Source organism: Amblyomma mixtum, chromosome 10, assembly GCF_055824585.1.
Source record: "Amblyomma mixtum isolate Tamu chromosome 10, ASM5582458v1, whole genome shotgun sequence".
Lineage (NCBI taxonomy): Eukaryota > Metazoa > Arthropoda > Arachnida > Ixodida > Ixodidae > Amblyomma > Amblyomma mixtum.
In genome coordinates, this window is record NC_143021.1 from 174,679,603 (window position 1) to 174,702,162 (window position 22,560).

The 22,560-nt window shown below is 48.7% G+C and overlaps 1 protein-coding gene across 4 annotated transcripts in view; it reads left to right on the forward strand.

Moving 5' to 3' along the window:
* Positions 1-22,010, forward strand: part of LOC149327789 (choline transporter-like protein 1) — an 85,603-nt gene extending 63,593 nt beyond the window's left edge. Inside the window, exons 9-19 of one of the 4 annotated variants that reach the window (XM_089563325.1) lie at positions 233-356; positions 1,377-1,424; positions 1,923-1,994; positions 2,689-2,820; positions 3,678-3,784; positions 5,295-5,435; positions 7,883-7,956; positions 17,189-17,355; positions 18,365-18,457; positions 21,436-21,528; positions 21,866-22,010. In XM_089563325.1, the coding sequence (XP_089419451.1) occupies positions 233-356; positions 1,377-1,424; positions 1,923-1,994; positions 2,689-2,820; positions 3,678-3,784; positions 5,295-5,435; positions 7,883-7,956; positions 17,189-17,355; positions 18,365-18,457; positions 21,436-21,528; positions 21,866-21,928 (1,114 nt within the window). In that variant the 3' untranslated portion in view covers positions 21,929-22,010. Of the gene's footprint in view, positions 1-232; positions 357-1,376; positions 1,425-1,922; positions 1,995-2,688; positions 2,821-3,677; positions 3,785-5,294; positions 5,436-6,572; positions 6,948-7,843; positions 7,957-17,188; positions 17,356-18,364; positions 18,458-21,435; positions 21,529-21,865 lie in introns of those variants that run through there. The other 3 variants (XM_089563324.1, XR_016286262.1, XM_089563326.1) reach the window with 3 other exon arrangements.
* Positions 22,011-22,560: the final 550 nt, after the last annotated feature.

Genomic DNA, 22,560 nt, shown 5'->3' on the forward strand with positions numbered 1-22,560 from the left:
CTAGACCACGGCTGTTTCCGTGTACCGTGTGGTGGCGCGTTGAAGGAGTCGAGTACGTCCCGACAATAAAGCAAGAAGCTCGCACAGATTTCAGACTGCCCAGCTGGGGATACCTTGCAACTTTTTTTTTCTTCCCCTTCTTACTTCCGTATGACCAACAAACTTCAATAATTAGAAATGAAATTTCTAGGGTCTTAACAGGAATCCTTGCACGCCAATCGCTGACCTGCAGGTTGGCGTGGGGAAGAGAGGTCAACCTTTACGAGCACCCTCCGGACGACGTGATGGAGATGTCCAAGCACGACCAGCGCAGCAGCCTCTGGGTCGGGGTACTTGTGCTGCTCACGATTCTCACGGTAGGCGACAGTAAATGCTGCTGCAAAATGTCTGTGAGTTCGCTAAGATAAAGGCCTGCGACGGTACTGTGCTATTTCTCCAGTACTACTAAATTCGAGAGCTGTCCTAGAGCGTATTCATTCCATATCCCGGCGTGCCTCTCTCTCCACTGAAAACGGGTCCAACCGAATGCAGCTTGTTCTACAGGTATGTCTGTTTGTGGCGTCTTCCACAGTAGTCTTAGCGTACAGTGCCAAACATTCGGCAGGACCGCAACCGTGAAGCGCTGTCTTCTGTGATAACATAAGAGAAGTGCGAGAAGTAGCGTCTGTTAGCTCGCCAGAAATATACCGATGGAAACGGTAGAGGAAGGAAAACAGTTTGCAGGAGCTACGGTAGAGGAGGGACTGCAAGTATAAATGTTTGCTTTCATGTTTGAATGGTGAGGTTGTGGTTTGCATAAATGTTTGCATGTCGGCACTTCTTGGAAGTGCCCTGCTTACCGAGGAGGGTAGCGAAGTATGCAACCGCTCGTAATTGCAGTTGTAATAATCGATGAAACATGGCCATACATGCATCGCCGTATACCGCTTCATTGACAGGCAAGCTGACCATGCCATACAAATAGCGAAGATAATTTCGGACTGCAAGTATCAGTTTCACGATCACGGTATTTCACAATAATTTCAGCGACAAACGCGTGCACCGAACCCACAGCTCTCGCCGCCCCTAAACGTGATGCGAGAGCGAAAGTGCGTCACAGGTTTTGAAGTGTACGCTAAGCAGGGGCGAATTGAACGAATATTTGGTTGCGAAAACAGCACAGTGCCGAGTTTTGAAGCAACGAAAGTTGAAAAAAAACGAATGGTGCAAACAAGTTCATGCTGAAAGGCATCTTCTCAATGTTTTATTCTTTACCTAGGAGAGACTGTGCCTAGAATCCAGACATATTCAAGCACACTTCCTGATAAGGATGAAAATTTGAATGAACACGAGGTCGACCTTACAGCTGCTAATCCAACACATGCCATTTTGTGCAGGTTGCCACAGTGCTCATGATCGCCGCCGTTGGGAAGAAAGTTACCTTGGTAAGCGGGCTATCACCCCAGTCAGTGTTTAGTCATGAAAGTATCAGAGAATACAGCCCACTCTTTACAAAGGGCGTAATGTCCACCCCGTTAATGTGTCCCAAATGAGCTAATATACGCTGAAACATGCTCAGGGAGTTGCATAAATCTGCTTAGGAGCAGAGTTTATGTTCGGGCATCACTCCGTATGTGTTTTTCTTTTAATTGAAGAATGCATGCAACATGATGTGCCTTAAGAAAACCACGAAATTTGCTGCTTTGGTGCCATCAAAATGGTGCCATCAAAATGGTGCCATCAAAATGAAGTCGGAGCTAAGAGTGAATTCTCGTATTAAAACTACTTCACTACATCTCCTACACTGGAGGTAGCTGAGAAGGGATGTGTACAGCTCAGCCGACCAAAATAAAACTATCAAATATGACAATGTATAGTAGGATATATAATGTGAAATCACTCAAGAATAACTTCTTTCTACCGATTTACCTTTTAATTTTCAGGTTGTGGGTGTGCTAGAAGAAGCTGGGAGAGCCTTGGGTGACGTCCCATCTATCTTCGGTCAAGCACTCATGGTTAGTGAAGTTGTTGCCAATTTACTTGTTCATTTCGTCGATAGTCAAAAATTAGAGTCTCAGATAAAACCCTCAAAGGCTGCCACCTCCGCTCAACAACAGCTTCCACATTCTAATGGCACTGATCGAGTAGCCCGGATTTCTAGTAAGCCAAGTGCGTAGCATGTGAAGTGGAATTATGAAAAAAGTACTAACATGCAAACCAGAATTCTGCAAATAGGGTGAAATTCACAACTGCTGAAAACATATTTCAGTAGAAAAGTTTAACCGTTGAGAAGAGTGGAACCATCTGAGAAGCCCAGACATTAAGCTCTACTTTAGAGCCACCAGAGCACACGGTTTAGGCTTTCCAACATAAGAAAGGTGAATAATGCAGATAAATGATCGTGCTCAAAGCCAACATTAAATTGTTATGAAAATAACATTAGTAGTCCTATTTAAGCAGCTCGACTGAATAATCGTGAGCAAGGCGCCGTTAGGCGGACATCTTAAAACGTACTTCACACCTCTAACCTAAGGTCCAATCAACACTCGAATGCCAGTAAAGGTGGCAAAGTGCGCTTGGTTCGGAGTGTGACGAGGCTCTGGTACTGGAACATGTCGAGGTCACGAGCTTACGAGTCAAGATTTCACTGTGGGACACACTGTGACGTTACGGCTAATCTTTTTTTCCGGTGACCATGGAGTGCCGCAGGCGGCCATGGCAATTGTGGTGATCGCTGGCTTCTGGCTCCTCGGCTTGGTGGCCATCCTGTCGGTCGTGCACCCGTTCATGGAGGATGTGGAGGAGCGGACAGTGGGCTTTGAGACCGATGGCTTCTTCCTGGTACGATGCTAGCAGTGTGAGCAGTTCTTACTGCCCATCTTCACTTTACACGCTTGGCTCTTTAACCGGTTGTTTGGTTTTAGGGCTAACTTTTTTGTTACATCATTCACCATATTTTTGCAATCTGTGTTACGGACTTTTCAGGAACGGCCATTAGTGTCTAAAAATTGTCCTATCTGTCAGCACGGCTGACCTGCGGGCCTTGCGTGGCATTTGTGCCATGTTGCCATTTAAACGTTGCGTTTACTTTCCATCCGAAGTTTTAAAAGGAAGGACCGCCTGTGCGAGAGCCTGAACTGGGGCTCATTTCCACCATGCTTATTGATAACGTATGCACTGCGATAGCTGAAGTGACGATTGCAGTGTATACTTTAAGCCAAAGTATCTATGTATATGGTGCTAACTGCAACGTTAGAACATTAGCTTATGCTGAGAGAAATACGGCAGTTAGGACGGTAAGAACAAAATTACAGGTTTTTAATACTTACTCTGTTAACTATAGCTCGTTATGTGCGACTTCTCTTTAAAGTTGCCAACTCCGTTTGTATTCCTTCAACTTTAGTGACTATTTTGTGCTTTCGCTTTTGCATTAAAGTGGCCCTGTCTCAGTTCATTTGCTTTTGATAGCGTACCAGCACGAGAAAGGACCTTGCAGAGTGCGAACGAATAATTCTGGCAGATTGTGACTTTTTTATACCTCGGCACAAAAGGGAGATCTCACTCGCGTGCAGCGAGCGCTTTGTCTTCGTTCGCAGCCCCCGGACTCAAAGCAGGCATAGACGCAGGTTCGTAGTGTTGATGCCACGCTGTCCCTCTCACACACTGTCCACTTCTGTTTGCTTCTGTTTGTGCTGCAGATCATGTGTCCGCCGTACTTGCTGTTCTTCCTGTGGCTGGCGAACATAGTACTAAGCTGCCAGCACTTCGTCGTGGCGAGCACCGTTGTGGCTTGGTACTTCACTAGGTAAGCGAACATTACGCCATCCCCATCGATTTGAGCATTCGTCAGGATAAAATAAAGGGCGAGCTTATGATGTGCAGTGTTTGCCGCCTGTCGTAACCTCAAGGGAATGCAGCTCTACTCTATCTGCGGCCGGCGCTGAAACAAATAGGCAACCCAGGGTAAAAGGCAGAATTAAGGACTCCTGGCATTGCCCCAGAGCAACGAATTTCGAGGAATAGCAGTGATCGGAGTGACTGGATCGGACTTGCTCAATTTGAAACACAATGAACTTGCTGTTATATTGTTCGGTTTTTCAGTTTTGTGAGCATAAGGTTAGTGACGGAAGACTGCCAGCTAAGAAGAAATACATTTTAAGGTTCCGCCTATAAAATGTTTTTATTAATCATCAGCGTAGAGTATTTTGAGGCGCCCTACAGCTTAGCCCACAGAAAAAACGTTTTGACGTTGAACATAACGTATTTCAGTTTCTGTCGCCAATCCGAAATACATGCTGTAGTCACCTTAATGTGTACAGGACTTTAGCAAGAAATCATCGGTAGTGTTACCTTAGGCGTCCTTGAAATGTGAACCAGCCGGGATGGCTGTGTCTTCGGCTTTCGGCTGTTGAGGTCAAGGGCACGGATTCAAATACATGAGGGGGCAGTCACATTTTTAGGGATGCTGAGAGCAAATATGCCGGGCCGCTGCGTGATATCAGAGTGCGTTAAAGATCCCCAGGTGGTCCCATAGCCCGCTTTCGTCTCCAGGACGTTAAACCCCACAGACTACTTACGACATTTGACAAGTCAAGATGCTTTCAAAAATGCAGTCTTAGAGTTAATTGGCCACTGAGGACAAGTTCATATCGTTTTTGTTTAGAGTCAAAATCGGCGGTGTGACTTTTTGTATGTTCTGTTAGTACGGCTGCAAAAGTGCATTTATTGCTTACAGATCTGGATTTAAAATTCAACACTTTTTTACCTTTGTCAATTTAAATTCATGAGATACTGGAAAGGACTGCACTTGCAAGCGAATGGACGCCTAGCGCAGCTGCCGGGGTCCTCGCCCAAAATTCTGTTAGCGTCACCAATGTATGTACTTATGCATTTCTTTTTTTTTTACCCTTCTAGCAATAAAAGCTCTGTTTTGAGTGAAAATGGCATCTTTGTAATCATGACGTGGAAATTCATCTGTACAGACCAGTTTCAATTGATCGTCAGTGTCCTTTTAAGTGGACACTTGTACAGTACGGTCCACTGTTAAAGGAAACATGAGATCGCGCGGCCTTGGCACTTCGCGGTGCGCTGCCACTGAGAACTTGTGGGAATTGTCGGCACAAGACGCATGCGCAATAAGCATGATGGCTGGTCATTCCGCGCATGCGCCTGACGCCGCCTATTCTAGCCGCATCTAGGCGGCAATGCTTCGCGAAGCGCGGAGGGCACGCGATCGCTTGTTCCTTTTAACAATGGACCGTACTGTACGTCCGTCTGTTTCTTCCCTGAATGCACTGAATCCCACGTCAGCGCAGGCACAAGACGCACATGAGCGCCCCCGTGGTGCGAAGCATGCAACTCCTCGTGGGCTACCACCTAGGGTCAGTCATTTACGGCTCCCTGGTGCTCGTCTTTGCCGAGCCACTCAGGGCTGTCGTCTCCGCCGCGCGTCTCGTGTAAGTACCACTTAACAGTTCTCAGTATAAAAATTTTACACTAATTAGTACCTGTAGGAATGTATAGAGGGCGTGAGTAGCATGACAGTCCCGCTCTTACGACTGCATTACGCATGCCTTTCTAACCACACCTGCAGAATAGATAGCAAACGCTCATGCTGCTACCGCTAACTTTAACTTAAGATTTAAATGGAGGGTGACGAAGTGGTACTGAGGTTTCGCACGACATTTAGTTTGCCATCGACTGGAAAGGAAAAGATCTCCGTCCAAAGCCGGGTTTTGCGACCTTACTCAGTTGTTTCACACCAGTGTCTTCTGCACACGAGCAGAAAAGTTTGTCAAGTAGCTTTCTTGCCTTTGTTCCGACGCTTTACTCTGCCTTAGTACTGCGATAGGAAAGATGTAGGAAGCCATTATGTGGAATATATGTCTTATTCTGAACTGCGACAACTTCTTTTGTTGGCGTTTGGCGCGCTTGAAGAGGTGAGGTTGCTTTACGTGAAGAAGACGAAGAGGAGAAAGCAGAAGACGAAAACGTTATTAAACTTGTGTCCCAAATCTGGAAAAACGCTTTACATTGAAATGAGCGCTTATTTTATGCGATAAGAGGAAACAACAGATAAACCTCATAACTCGGAGACACATGAATAAAGATGGGAAGACCATAACATAACTATCGCCGCCACGGTAGTTCAGTGGTTACGGTGCTCGGGTGCTGACCCGGATTCGATCCTGGCCGCGGCGGTCGCATTTCGATGGAGGGTAAACGCGAGGCTCGTGTACTGTGCGATGTCAGTGCACGTTAAAGGACCGTAAAGGCCGGAATACATGGAGTGTTTTTACCGCGGCGAGTCGTCGATTTTCGCCCGACGGCGCAGATTTGACGCCCGGCGTCGAGAAAAACGCCCGCCGCCGCCGATCAGGACCGGCTAGATTTTGACGCGCGGCGTCCGGTGAGACCGGAAGCGGCGGCTGAAGCGAGCCAATAGCAGCGCAGAAAACCCGCTTTTCCGGTCCTCTGCCTGCCGCCGCCAACATGGCCGCCATGGCCGTCGAGCTACGCCGTGTTTTTGGCACGCAAATGTTTTTCTCGTGAAAATAAACGCTTCGTCAGACTTGAAATTGCACTTTTTTTAGAGAACACGGCCGAATCTTGGATCGGATTACCTGCGCTCCCTCGCTGAAGCGAATGTGTCGAAGAAAACTGCAGCCGCTGGTGTCCGCGGCTGAGCGGGCGTCGAAAGGTACGCGACGGCATGCATTCGAGCACGCAAATCTTTATAGATACTTAAGCGCGCGTGCTAAATTTTGTACAGTGGTGTCGAAGGGAAACTTTCCTGATTTTAACAGAATGGTCAGCGTCGCTGTTCTCACAGACCTCCTTGCACAGTTGGTGTTAGCCACTTGTTGATCACATTTGCTTTCGCGTCGAGGGATGCGCGGCGGCGCGCCGCCGCTTCAACGCTCCATGTATCTCCAGCCGGGCGTCGCGCTGCCGCGACGTTTTCTGCCGCGCGAATGTCGTCGAAAAAACCGTCGCATGTATCCCGGCCTTAAGGGTGGTCGAAATTATCCGGAGCTCTCTCTTACGGTGTCCCTCATAGCGTGAATTTCTGTGAGACGTTAAACCCCGTAAAACCAAATCCAGAAAGGCTACAACTATGTGTAATAATTTAAATTCTAAACTGCTTACGTGGTGACAGCTTGCAGCTGAGAAGGCATTGTTATTTCAGCATCCGCCTCTCTTGCTAGAGCGGCGGGGTTCGATCCCCAGTGACGCGAAATACCTTATGTCACCTTAAACATCTTGGCTAGAGCGAAACACTTATGTCATGGCTCAATTTGCCCAATTTGCACAAAGCTGCGAAAAGCTGATTCAATAAAGCTTCCGTTTTTCTTACGTTAAACAACCTGAACCTGGTTCCGTGGCAATCCCTTGTCTGGTAGACAACGCTTCGACAAAGAAACTGGTCTTCATCTGGGGTCCTTGCACACACGAAGACAAGTTCTTTTGTTGAAGCGTTTGCTGACAGACTGAGGTTCCCCACCGAACCCGGATAATTTCATTGTGTGTTGGAAATAATCCCATCGTCCTGCCTTCTCTCTGTAGTGGTTTCACAAGTAACAAAGATTAGTGGATCGATTAAGACGGCATATGCACTGCTTTAAAAAAACAGAAAAAGGCGTCATGTAATTTACTGAACGAGGTCAAATAAGTGCATTGAACAGCCGCTACGCTATCGAAACAAGTTGCTTTCAGTGCTCACTAACAATGTGCCGTTCACTCTTCGCAAATACAAAATGGTTTTGCTTTTCAGACGGGTATTTACGGGTGAGGGACCGTGAAGTAAGGTCACCAAAAAAAGCAAAAAAAAATGTGGCAACACGTTTGGTACTTCGCTTTCCAGCTTCACTGACAAGCTGCAAGCCATGGCTTCTATCAACAGGTTGATGGGGCCGTGCTGCAGCTGCCTCGACCGATTCCTGATGCACCTAAACAGGAGGGCCTATGTTATAATGGGTGAGAGAGCAATAATTGTTGATATAGGAACGATGTGTTTAGAATATGTTGCACTGTTTACCGCGTAGATATCAGTGTGTCTGCGAGGGGCTTTGACTTACTTAAAGCTGCATACAGGCTGCACTGACAGTGCGTCTGTTTATGCTCATTATGATCACCACCCATCTACATTCACAGCAGAATAATTGACTCGGCCATTTATCTTCAATTTTTCTTGACCGTCGACAGCTGCTGTATCCTTATCCTAACCTAACCTCATGTGTTCCTAACCTCATATGCCCACCTGACCCCTTCACCAGGCCTCCCTACTCGAAGAGAAGGTCCTATTTAAAACCCGCAAATGATCAACGCTTTGTCGAAAGGAAGAGAAGTCCTCTGCTCAAAATGCTGGCAAGCACCCTGAGTCTTTCCTCTTCCTTGCTAAATTTGTGTACATCTGATTGTAAGCTGATAACAGGTCTGCAACATATGCATTCCACAATGTGATGGGACCGCATTTTTAGGGCCCACATTACATATACAGTGCTACTGCAGACTGGAGGGAAAATCATATGGAATTGTTATGTAACTCTTATATAGGTTGTGCCAATATTGTAGAGACCGGTGATATTGAGATATCCATGGACAAAGCTGTCAATATTTCCGCAGCAGTGAAAGGGAAATAATACCCACCATGGATATGACCGGCACCCGTGGCAGCTGTGTTCGTTCACTTGGTGTTCTTCACCTAAATGAACATATAACAATGGTTATCTAGAATGTGGTGCTACGTGGCAATATGCGGATACATGAGAAGTTGGCGCTGCGTGCTACGTTGCTGCTTTGACATGCGCACTGTTGAGGGGCTCGGTGATGCCTATCGAAGGCGAAAATTAACAAGAGACTTTCTGGAACTCACGCAGGTTGCCAGCCTGTCATTTATTCTTACGCACTATGTCCCTTATGAGAAAATAACGGCCACATCATACACCAGCATCCTCTTGGGCGTAATCCCAATTTTTTCCTGGCATTTATAAAATAACTAAGTTGCGCCTACATGAACTGCACTGGCCTTTGAGCTTGGGGAGGCATGGACGTGTTTTCTTGTCCTGCCTGCGCACAAACCACGAGTCAGCATTTCAGTTCTTTCCTTCGCAGCCGCTTTAAACATTTAATTCGGTATGTAAAGAAGTAATATGCTTCTCTGGAGCGTTGTAGGTTGGGGAAAACGAAGCAGCCACTCTGTTAAGGATACATTTTTGCCGGTTTGGTCGCTGGAGTGCCAGCATTACCGTTGAAATGTAGAACCTCCGGTCGAAATTCGCTTTCTTCGCTCCTCAGCGCACTGCTCAAAAACACTCTAGAAATGTGTACTTAAGTGAGCACGCATGTTTAGATAGCGAAGGCGCTCGTTTTTTTTTTAGCAGGGGGTGACAGAAAGCTAGGTGGGCGGATAAGATTAAGAAGTTTGCGGGGATACGGTGGCCGCAACTGGCAAAGGACAGGTGTAATGGGAACGACCGGCAGCCGTTCACGCGATGGACGAAGAGGAGAACGAAGTGCTGTGCTGGTTTCGGTGTGACTCCGGGGTGTGTGCCTGCCGTGACGCGTCTTTGGTCAACGGCCTCCGACCTGTGCTTCGAAGACGCACCTGTACACTTGGTGGAGGTGCTTCGATCCCCGTCCCGGTGCTCAACCTGGAACTCAGGAGCGGAACGCTACTTGCACCGCCAACAATGCCAAACACTTCGACGCAGTCGTCGCCGGTCGCCCCTGCCACCGTCCTCTGTTCCGGGGTCCAACGACAGCGCGACCCTTCCCCATTTAGCGGTACGGACGACCAGGACGTCGACGACTGGTTGGCGACCTACGAGCGCGTCAGCACTTACAATCGGTGGGACGATTCCATCAAGCTGAGCAACGTGCTCTTCTATCTCACCGACGTTGCCAACTTATGGTTTCGTAACCATGAAGCGGACCTTCACACCTGGTCATCATTCAAGACTAGCTTCGCCGACGTTTTCGGCCGCCCCGCCGTGCGGAAACTCCGCGCCGAGCAACGCCTCCGTGCTCGAGCACAGCTACCGACCGAAACATTCACCGGCTACATTGAAGACATTGTCGATTTGTGTAAGCGCGTGAACCCTTCGATGTCCGAGGCTGACAAAGTTAATAACATTCTTAAAGGCATAGCAGATGACGCTTTCCAAATGCTCCTGGCGAAGAACCTCACCTCCGTCAGTGCCGTCATCGAGCTGTGCCAAAGCTTCGACGAGTTGCGCAAGCAACGCGCTTCTACGCGGCAGTCTGGTGCGCCTCCCGAGAGTCTTGCTGGCTTGGCCCTTGGTCCCTCGTCTCCGGACCAAACCCTATTCATGGAGCGCGTGAAAGATTTTATACGCGAGGAAATCGCCCGCCAGCTTTCTCTTCTCCATCACGCCGTTCCAGACCCTGTCTGCCCTACTGCCGACCTAGCGCCCTCCCTTGCGCCGACTATCCGCCGTGTTGTTCAGGAGCAGGTCGCTGCAGTCCTGCCGTCCAGCCCCCCGCCTCCTCCTGTCGCAGCACCACTCACCTATGCGGAAGCCGTCCGACGGGCACCGCGCTCGCTTGCCTCTCCTACGTACCGCAGCAGCCCTGCCTATTATGCTTCAACCCCATCCATGCCACTTCCGCCAGCCTCGTTTCCTCGCACACGACGACATCCTACGAACCCTTGGCGCACCGCCGATAATCGGCCCATCTGCTACGCTTGTGGGCTTCCAGGGCACGTCGCACGTCTCTGCCGTCAGCGCTTGCCTCGCTATGGGGATGCTGCGCACACGTACGATCACGGATACGATCACGAGCCGACCTTGCCCAATGGCTCTTCTGGCTCCTCTATGTCTCGCCCCCAGTACTCGACTCGCCGCTCGCCTTCGCCTCGCCGCCGTTCCATTTCCCCAATGCTTCGGCGCCCGGAACCTCTCCGTGAGGAAAACTGAATGCCGCAGTTCCGGAGGCAAGAACTGCGTCTTTTGCGAACTCACCAAGTCCTCCGTTTGCTCCCGCTAATGTGGTTCAGGCGTTTGTCGAAGGTGTACCTGTTCTCGCGCTCGTTGACACGGGCGCTGCCGTGTCTGTGATTAGTGACTCTCTTCGCCGCAAAATTCGCAAGGTGACGACGCCCCTGTCTGACTTTTCGCTCCGTACGGCCACCTCTCAGCGCATTCACCCCATCGCAGCCTGCACCGTACGAGTTTCGATCAACGACGTAGACTATCTCATCGAGTTTGTTGTGCTGAGTGCGTGCTCTCACGACATCATCCTAGGATGCGACTTCCTGTCCACCCACCACGCAGTGATTGATTGTGCTCGTGCTGAACTTGCGCTATCTTCCGTGTGTAACGTTTCCCTGTGCGACCTGCCTGTGCCCTCCGCTAAACTTCTCGTAGCCGCCGACACCACCATACCTCCCTTTTCTTCTGTCCTCGTCCCGCTCTTACCTGACTCTGCCTTCAGCAGCCCTGTTCTCTTCACACCCACTACTGCTGCCACCCGCCGTCACCACCTTCTGATTCCTTTCGCCGTTCTCACGATTTCCGGTGGTCACTGTGCCATTTATGTCTCCAACCCTTTTGCTTGCCCGTCCTCTCTCCTTCACGGCGAATGCCTCGGTCGTATCGAAGAACTGGACCCTGCACTTGCCTACGAGTTCTCTGATCACCGTGCATGTCCCGAGGTTGCTCTCCTGGACATTTGTGCGACCACGCCCGATCCGCGTCCCGCCGACGTATTTCATCGCGCCATCGCTACCGACCTTCCGCCCGCTCAACGTGACCAGCTACTGCAACTTCTCCAACGCTTCAGCGCGTCTTTTGACCTTTCCCAATCTTCTTTGGGCCGTGCGTTCGCCGTCTCTCACGAAATTGACACAGGTACGCACGCCCCCTTGCGCCAGCGACCGTACCGCGTCTCGCCCACAGAGCGCCGCGTCATCCGTGAAAATGTCGACGATATGCTACAGCGCGGCATCATACAGCCTTCTCACAGCCCTTGGGCCTCTCCTGTTGTCTTGGTGACGAAAAAAGATGGCTCCATCCGGTTCTGCGTGGACTACCGTCGTCTCAACCAGATTACTCGCAAGGACGTTTACCCTCTACCCCGAATCGACGACGCACTGGACTGCTTGCAGGGAGCGGAGTATTTTTCGTCCTTAGACTTACGCTCTGGATACTGGCAAGTCCCGATGGCTGCTGCTGACCGGCCGAAAACCGCCTTCGTCACACCAGACGGCCTGTATGAATTCAATGTCATGCCATTCGGCCTCTGCAATGCCCCAGCCACATTCGAGAGAATGATGGATAATATTCTCAGCGGGCTCAAATGGGAAACGTGTCTGTGCTATCTGGATGACATTGTCGTTTTTTCCAAAGATTTTTCTTCCCATTTACTTCGCCTCCAGCGTGTTCTCACGTGCCTTACTGCAGCCGGGCTACAACTAAACCTCAAGAAATGTCACTTCGGTGCCACGAAGCTGACGATATTAGGTCATGTCATCTCCAAAGATGGTGTTCTTCCTGACCCTGCCAAACTTCGCGCCGTCGCTGACTTTCCCAAACCGACCACCTTAAAAGAACTTCGCAGTTTTGTAGGCTTGTGTTCATACTTCCGCCGCTTCATCCGGAATTTCGCCTGTATCATCGCCCCTTTAACGCAGCTTCTTGCCGGCAGCCCGAACCTCTCGTCTTGGTCACCCGCCTGCGATGCCGCATTCGTCACTTTACGTCGCCTTCTGGTCTCCCCGCCAATACTGCGCCATTTTGATCCTGACTGTCCGACCGAAATTCACACTGACGCCAGCGGTGTGGGGTTGGGCGCAGTTCTTGCTCAACGGAAGACTGGGTATCCAGAATATGTTGTCGCTTACGCCAGCCGCACTCTCACCAAGGCGGAATCTAACTATTCAGTGACAGAAAAAGAGTGTCTGGCCATCATTTGGGCGATTGCCAAGTTCCGCCCTTACGTCTACGGCCGGCCGTTCTATGTCGTCACCGACCATCATGCTCTTTGCTGGCTGTCCTCCCTCAAAGATCCCTCTGGCCGACTTGCCCGCTGGGCTTTACGTCTGCAGGAATTTGATATTCACGTCATTTATCGCTCTGGACGCAAGCACTCCGACGCCGACGCACTTTCCCGTTCACCACTTCCTTGCGATTCCGCCTCTGCCCTCGTCTGTGCCTATGATTTCTCGTCGTTCGGTGTCCCTGATATGCTCTCCGAGCAACAGCAGGATCCTTGGATCAACTCACTCCTCACCTTCCTCTCTAATCCCTCGCCACCTTCTTCATCCCGTACTCTTCGTCGCCAAGCCCCCCATTTTGCCGTTCGTGATGGCCTCTTATACCGGCGTAACTACCTGTCCGAAGGGCGGAAGTGGCTGTTGGTGATTCCTCGCCACCTCCGTGCTGCGATCTGCGCCTCCTTCCACGCCGACCCACAATACGGCCATGCCGGTGTATTGAAGACGTATGCTCACCTGCGTCTGCGATATTATTGGCGCGGTATGTACCGCTTCGTACGACAGTACATTCGGTCGTGTACAGCCTGCCAACGTCGCAAGAACCCTCCCCGCCACAACACCGCCCCATTGCAGCCGTTACCCTGCCCTGCCCGCCCCTTTGACCGCGTCGGCATTGATCTTTACGGTCCGCTTCCCACCAGTTCGGCTAACAACCGCTGGGTAATCGTGGCCGTTGACCACCTAACCCGCTACGTAGAAACGTCGCCTCTCCAATCTGCGACCGCACAGGACGTTGCTTCTTTCATTCTACACCGTCTTGTTCTTCGTCACGGCGCCCCGAAAGAATTGCTCAGTGACCGTGGCCGTGTTTTTCTATCGGAAGTCGTCGCGGCACTGCTCAAGGAATGCAAAATCGTTCATCGCTGTACCAGCGCCTATCACCCCCAAACCAACGGCATGACTGAACGGTTCAACCGCACTCTCAGTGACATGCTCGCTATGTACGTTGATACCGCCCACTCCAACTGGGATAAAGTACTTCCTTTCGTAACCTACGCGTATAATACGGCTACGCAGACAACGACGGGGTTCTCTCCTTTCTTCCTCTTATATGGTCGCGAGCCTACCTCCACAATGGACACCATCCTTCCCTATCGCCCTGATTCTTCCGAGACAACATCCTTCTCCGAGGCCCACATGTATGCCGAAGAATGTCGACAACTTGCGCGCTCTTTCACCACACAACTCCAGCAGCACCAGAAGCACCGTCGGGACCCCTTGGACCCTCCCGCGTCATATCCCTCCGGCACACTCGTTTGGCTCTGGGTGCCTTCCTCCACTCCCGGCCTCGCCACGAAACTACTTTCCCGCTATCACGGCCCTTACCGCGTTCTTCAACAAACTTCTCCCGTGACTTACATAGTTGAGCCCCTTGACCCCTCCCCGGATCATCGTCGCCGGGGGCGTGAAACTGTACACGTCGAGCGTCTTAAGCCCTACTACGACCCGTCAATTCTTTCGTCCTCGTAAGTCGCCAGGATGGCTTTTTTTTCGCCGGGGAGGTAACTGTAATGGGAACGACCGGCAGCCGTTCACGCGATGGACGAAGAGGAGAACGAAGTGCTGTGCTGGTTTCGGTGTGACTCCGGGGTGTGTGCCTGCCGTGACGCGTCTTTGGTCAACGGCCTCCGACCTGTGCTTCGAAGACGCACCTGTACACAGGATTAATTGGGGAGACATGGGAGAGGCCTTTGCCCTGTAGTGGGCGCAGTCAGGCTGATGATGATGACACCTTTAGCAGTGATGTCACTGCTGGAGTTTAATTTAGAATCTCTCATACCGCAAATAGATTTCTTTTCGACACCGAGTCGCCAACGTAGTAAATAAGATTTGTAGAAATTGTGAACTTATTAGAGCGCTCTCCTTCTTTTTCACTTTTTCACGCATGTTTGGCTCCTGTAGTAATATAAGCTTTTTTTCTGAATTTTTTTGCACATGCATCTTTCTAATTGAAACAATTAGACGAACACACAGTTACTCATCTGACAGATGCTGCCATTTGACAGTTCCTTCTCCCAGATACTGTGGAACTTCTTGAAATATGTACACGCGCTTGCAAAAAGGTAACCGTTGCTGTTTCTCGTTGAAAAATTAAATGGTTTCCTTGCGGGCAAGGTAAAATATTCACGGAGAAAAATATCTGTTTTTTGGAAAGAAGCCGAAGCACCTAAAGTGTTGGAAAAGTCAGGAGCAAGAACTTGCGCGAGTGGCTACTCGTATGACTCGAAACGAGGCTACGATCATACCTTACTCCATACCTCAAAAATAATGATAGAAGTTTCGGTAAGGTTTGTGAGTATAGGCACTCTGCGCATCTAACTCCAGCGCGACGCGCGCGCTACTGGCGGCGGCGCGCGCGTCCCTGTCAGGAAGGCGGGGGCAGTCTGACAGCTCCCGCTGTGTTCCGCGCGCTGTCGCGAAGCAGTTGTGCGCCTCCTCCCCAGCACAAAATAGCACATGACAACAGCAGGACACATTGCTGTGTTGTAGGATGCAATAATACATATATAAATTCGCCTCGGGCAAGGTTTTATGGATTTCCAACGCGACATTGGGAGACGGCCCACCCTTCGCGACGGGCAACACGCGCGCGCGGTTTCTGGTCAAACAACGGTCAAACCCGTGCGGAAGACGCTTACTTGACTCATGCATTACCTCCTAGACAGGTTTTTGACTCATGGCAAATTCAGCAGACTCGGAGGAATGCCAATGGCTCTCTGGAAACCCTTCCCTCTTCTTGCACCCACGTTTTCCGGTCATTGACTTGGCTGTCAACGATATGTGGGCTTAAAAAGCCACGCCGAAACTCGCCCGTAGTCACACCTTAGGAAGGAGCCCAAATTTTGCGCTGCAAATAATCGTTTACCTTAGTTCCAGCTATGTGCAGAATCCTTGCTCGCTTCCACTGCGCCTTGACGTCCAGCGTCTTTATCGACAGTAAAGACACGTTTTCAGGGGCAACGGCAACACGCTCCTGATAAATCTTCGCCTCCACGTCTGAACGACTGGGTGATAATTTAGTATAATAATCATACATCCTAATGTCGAAGAGTCAGGGCACTTGTACTAAATGCGTAGAAATTAAACAAACCTTGCAATGAAATTCCACTTTTTCAGCACAAGCTTTCTGCAAGAATCCTGCATGAAATAGCCGGGATACTCCTTTTTTCCAGAATCCCGGTCAAGAAGTTTTATGTTTTCGGCAGGAGTTTCAGTGCGCACAGGCGCTTCGCCGCAGCTTGCATTCTCTTCTGCTTGCAAAAGCTCATTCATTGGACATCTCATATCACCAAAATACTGACGCACGTGTTGTAGCGATAATGGCCTGGCAGTTGCCGAAAAAAGAGAAAATATGAGTGGCAGATTACGCAATGGGCACGTCATTTCAAGGCGTAGTTTTAACAGGGTATTCCACCCTGTGCGGCAAACGAGGATGTTATGAAGTCAAGTTTTCGCCGTTCGCTCAGAAACTGGAGTTTTCTAATTGCCTTCATTGTTATACCGCCTGGCCGTCTTTGAAAGTTCAGGGTAAGCCTTTCTAAAGGCAGGAACACCCTAGGCTTGCGGGTGGCTCGTTTTGGAGAGCGTTTCACACCGCTCCAAAAACACGGTAACGGCAGCAGCGTGTTTACATTTGCCTGCCTTGCAACTGCAGCTCGCGGCTACAAGCTGTCTACTGGAAGATAGCTACATAAAAAAAAATGAGTGAGTGCAGCGCTGAAAGGCATTAGATAGAAATATTTCTTAGCGTTAATTTGATCGTTTTCGGTGGCGCAGTGATGCTTGTCTGCGCAATGCACCGGGCTGCTACTTCGCTCCGTCGCACGACACCGCCTCTTTCGCATTGTGTACATGGCCTGCTTCAAAAAGCTTCGTTCCTTTCCTGACGTTCGCTCCTCGAAAGAGTTTTGCAGCCTCATGAATGAATAGGTCGAAATCCCGCCTCGACGAACAGCGGCAGCCGCTAGCAGACGCCATCCCTTCGAAGTGGCGGGGCGAGCCTCCCTGACAGGGACGAGAAACTGGCCGCACGGGGGAGCTGAACGCAGCCTCGACGGTGGCGGTGCCTGGCGGGTGCAGGGTGCCTATACAGGGCGTGGTGGAAGGTGGTGTGCCATTCAATGCGCTTATGAAATGATGCATTACACCTTCAGCGATCTTCTATTTTTCGCACGCATTTTCGTCGTGCAGCGATGCACGGCCTGAGCTTCCGCACCAGCGGCCAGAGGGCGCTGCGGTTGCTGGAGCGCCACTGCCAGCCGGTGGCCGCGCTCGACACAGTCTCCTCCTTCCTTCTTTTCCTGGCCAAGTTCAATGTGGCTCTGCTGAGCGTCTTCAGCGGCCTCTGGATCATAAAGGTTAGACTCTACCCGGAATGACGAAGGAAGGAACGCTATAGTGCGCTAGTATAAATACCATGAATGAATAACCGCGATATAAATATTAAAGAGAAAAGTTCTGCGCCTTTTCCTTCACTTCACACAGAAGGAGGGGTAAACGTGTGGGAGTTTTTTTGCTATCACTCTACAATTGTTATTTTCATCCGATGTCCTGTGGAATGAAACAGGATTGGCGAAAGTTAGTTCGCTGCTTGCGCTGTAGTGTTGTAAGGCACATGACATACTGCGCTCTGTACAGGAGTTGTCACCCAAAAAATATCTCGGGTTCGGTCTCTTCAGCCTAGTTTTATAGCGGCATTCAGGCATCCGCGCTGGCCTTCTCCTTGGTCAGAGTTTGTGATTGCTCACTGGTAGCAATTGCACCGCTGAGAGTTCCTCACTTAATATCTCACAGGCCCCACAGCTATCTAGGCGATGGTTAGAGGTTAGGCGCTTACATGCGCAACGAAAAAATATGCCAAGGCACAACGTCTATTGCAAGGTGGATAGTAATCGGGCTCACTTTTCACTGCACTGCTTTATGGTACAACGTATTTCCACTCGTTTGGCATGACTGAAACCTAAGTCGTTCACTGCTTGGATCGCTGGTACCGGCATATTTGGCATGAAACACAGGGGTTAAGAAATGAATTAGTCATGAAAACGTTTCTGGCTAGTTCATTTCAGCGCCCGCGTATTAGACGTGGGGTTCAAACCCAACAAATTTACAACTGCATCCTGCTGTAATGCTGTCATGGCCCTGCATGTTAGCTATAGTCGCCATCGCAAATGTCGAAATTTAAGTGCACACAAAGTGTCTTGCGGCATTTTATCACTCCAACTGTGCCACAGGACGGTTATAATGCCTTCTAACAGGCGGCATAACGCAATTGATATACTGGAGACATATATGGATATACTGGCATGATATCAATTCTCCGAGGTGTTACAAACTGCGAAACAGTGTGCGATGTTTTTTTGCCGGCAGGAATCACAGACAACGGTTTACGTCTGGGCGCCCTTGATGGCAGCTGGCTGTGTTGCCTACTACGTGGCTGACGCTTGCATATCGTTGTACGAGGTAAGCCATGTGGGCACAATGTGTAATCCCATGCATCGCATTTAGCACCGTTTTTTAATCTCTCCCGTGATGCACATTCATAGTTTTACTGGAAAGTTTACACTTTGCATTTCACACCTATTGCAAGCCCGGATAAGGACGATCTTGTAAAAGGTCGTTGCATAGACCAATGGGAGTACAGCTTCAGAAAAAGAAAAAAAAAGGGGTGGGGGGGGGGCAAAAGCGCTATGTGGAACGCTAGTGATGGAAATCTCCTGAGACCACACTAGATTTGGGGCCAGACTTTGAAGCGAGAATTGTGCAACGCTGAGACGCTTGCTACCATTCTTCGCGTCGTAAGTTTCGAATTTACGCATTATTATTACGCATGACCTACACTGGCGTCAAAACAGTCATTCCTGTCAGTGATCTAAAATAATAGCAACTCGTCTATTGTGTTACGCCCTGAATTCCGTCATGTTCAGGGTTGTGGCTTTTAGTGTAATATTTTAAATGTGTGTGTGGGTTTTAGTATGCGTTTGGCTGTAAACATACTCCTCCGGTTGTTTTCAATTAAACAAATGCAATAACTCAATAATATAGTTTGCTTTTGATGTGACCGAATCATCTCTTTAAAACTGCAGTAGAAACTTCGAAAAGAAATAGCGAGTGATGCTATCCTAAGACAGATCTTGCGGTAGCATTAGAGAAATATGCTAAAATATTGTTATATAACAATAATAATAATAATGATTTATTTCCATCACCATACAGTGTTGGAGGGGATGGGAATAAAAGCGGTTATCGCTTGACAAGGTTCCCACCCCCTGTACAGCAAGTAGGCAGTGGCATGCGACGGCACTTCTGAGAAAATAAAAGAGAGAGATGGAGAAAAAAAAAGACAACAGACAGATACACAATCACCAGCGTGTGCAGAAAATCAATGCGGCTTTAAGAAATAACAAAAGCAACAACAATAACAAAAAAAACCTGTTATAAAGAACAGCAACCAATACATGAAATACAAGTTCAAAATGTGAAAGCTAGAAAAATGTGGCTTCGGAAATGAAGTAGTTGAGGAGGTCAGAGCAGCTAATGTTTCCTATGTCAATGTTTGCGGTAATTAATCTATTGAGGAGTGAGGGAAGTTGGAATGTTACCATTTGGCGTCCATAGTTTGTTCTGACTAAAGGAAGTACACAGTGTTGTTTGCGACGGCGTGGGTATGCGCACTGAAATAACTGAATTAGGGCTAAATCAGATATGTTTGTAATGCTTCTTCTTTGTTCTATTTTATAGGTGCGCAATAGTTTATATGCATAAAGGTTGGAAACGTTAATAATCTTGTGCTTGGAAAATAAGTTTTTAGTTGAGTACCTATATGGCAGGTTATGAACAATTCTGACAGGAAACTCAGGAACAATATTGTTCCTGAGTTTCACGAAGAATTAGGCCTGGTGTCCTGTTCCAGGGCTCCATAAAAAGGCATATTAATTTAGTACCGACTAGCGAAGCTAACCAGCCTTGTATGAGTAAACACTCGCGTAACGCCAATGGCATTGCCGCCTTAGTCCTCGAGAGTGTTGTGGTCTTTTATTTTTTTGTTTTGCTAGTTGCGCCACGCAACAGCTCCGTATAAAACGAAACTTTTGATGAATGCATCTTGCACAAACAGTGCTTGGATGGCCGCGTATGGTTACGAAGCGGTTTTAATTTTGTAACGCCTAAGAACAAGACAAAGCTTTATTTATTTATTTCGTGTTAAAAAGTGACATGTTTATAACAAAGAAGGGTGAACTCCAGACTTGCGATGTAAAGATACATTGAAATATTCTCCCCCAGAAAAATAACTGACCTAACAATGTGCAGGCATATCTGGTAGCATGACTTTTCCTCTTGATTCCATTTGCACGTTAGGTTCGAGGTAACGTCGTCGAGAACAATAGCAGCACTGCAAGGTACAGTCTTTGTCAAAAGTTTAGAGCCCAGGAGACTTGCTTCTAAGCCTCGCAGTGGGACTCTTGTAACATTCGTGGTATTCCTAACCATTGGAAGAGGCAGGACAAGAAATCTTCTTACCTTCAGCAAATTTGGAGCCCTGATGATGCATTACGAACCATACAGTGTGCTTCAGAAGCAAACCCCCTGGGCTCCAAACTTTTGACAAAGGCTGTACCTATCAGTGGTTAAGTCAAATAAAATGCATTCAGTCCTGAATTCATGCATTATTCATGAATTCATACGCAGATGTGGTTTGGGATCCGCACACCCAAGTAGATGTACAGCGCATTGAAGGCGTTCAAAGGAAAGCGCTTAGATTTATCTACAACGCATATGGAAGGCGCGTTTCGGTTACTAATCTATTGAGGCAATCTGAAGTGCAGACACTTCAATCTCGTCGCAAGTTGCACCGAATAAAAATGTTGCATGGGATTGTTAATAACTTAACAAACATTCATTTGGAGACCGACATGGCATACAACACTTCACGACGAACGCGCAATAAACACAATTTGACAATCATGGTGCCACGGTGCCGAACGAAAGTGTATCAGTTTTCTTTTTTTCCAAGAACGATATTGGAATGTAACGGGCTTCCGTGTGACGTGGTCCGTTTGACAGATCAGAAGTCTTTTTATCTGCTGTCATATTGTCATTTTAAGCGCAGTGTATTCATTCATGCTCTTTTGTTTGCTTTCTTTTGCATTTTTAGGTAACCGAGTGCAAATAATCTTGCTCTTTGTCTTTCTATGAAACACTGTGTGTTAGCTTTTGCTTCTTTATTCGCATTTTTACTTGCTTTGTTTTGTCGCGATGTACGATATATCCTTGTACCGCTCCTGCCTTGGCCACCAAATGGAGGCTGGCAGTATTGAATAAATAAATAAAAGTTTCTCAGCCAACCTGCTATTCGTACCTAAAAACATTATCTTGCAGTGTATCAATAAGCGTAGGCCAATCTGCATAATAATAAAGCAAGCATGCATTTATTATCGTAGGTGGCGGTGGACACCCTGTTTCTCTGCTTCTGCGAGGACTGCGAGCAGAATAACGGCGTCTCGAAGCCCTACTTTGTTACCGATTCCCTCCGAGTGAGTATGAGAGCCAGGAATACACTGAAAACTTACGCTTCAAGAATATTAAGTACCTTAACAATTACTGCTCACAAAACAGAAATCCCCATTAGAGGTGCACGAAAGAGGAATCTGAAATCGTCCTCTTACCGCGGGAACTCAATCTACCCTCTCAGAGCGTTCTTAGAAACTTCGAATTATTGTCCTGTGCAGCCGACTTCCCTAATTTAAATCGGAATAAACGTCCCGGCTCCAGCCTTTTTTTTACTGTTTTTCTCACTGTTTCTTTACACCACACAGGAAAATCATGTCACGACTGACCTGAAAGAAATTTATCTCTCGTTCCACAACGCAGGCCTTCATGCACGAGACTAAGAACGACCACACAGACGTGACAAATGCAAGGATGACGTCCTAGGGCCAACTGTGCGCTGCCACCTACGAGGAGAGACGAAAAACAGATAGGATATTTTAAAATAAAATGCTCTGTTCTTACTGCACCCTCTTGCATACAGAAGTCGATGGTTGTACTTGCAGGCTTTAAAGCAATTTGGAAAACACGCACGCGTGTCATGGGAGACATCAAATGTAGTATTACATGACAGTGTTTTAGGGACTCCATCGGCGAGGCGAACGGCGCTGCATTTCTTTCCCAAGGCAAGGAAAGGGCACACAGTACTGCGAAGGAGGAACGGTGGCTGTGGAGGTTCCGGGAAGTACCAAAGCGATGGCTGACACGTGGGAACCACCGGCCTCTCGTCGTTGTCGATGCGCATGCTATGTTCTTCGCGCGTACGTGCGTTTGCATATTAGACACCTTTAGAATACCGTGTATCATGTTACCGGTACCGGAGTATCGGGAGCACGCCCGCAGCCAATGCGCATGCGCAAATCACCTTGACGGCGCTAGATGGCGCCAGGTACCCAGCGGCTGCGCTCGCGCATACAGCATCGGGACCAATCAGCGCGTGCTCACCGATGGTGGGCGGGCTTCCGGTACTCCGGTAACGGCTACCCGGTACACGGTACGCTACAGGTGTCTATTAGCTA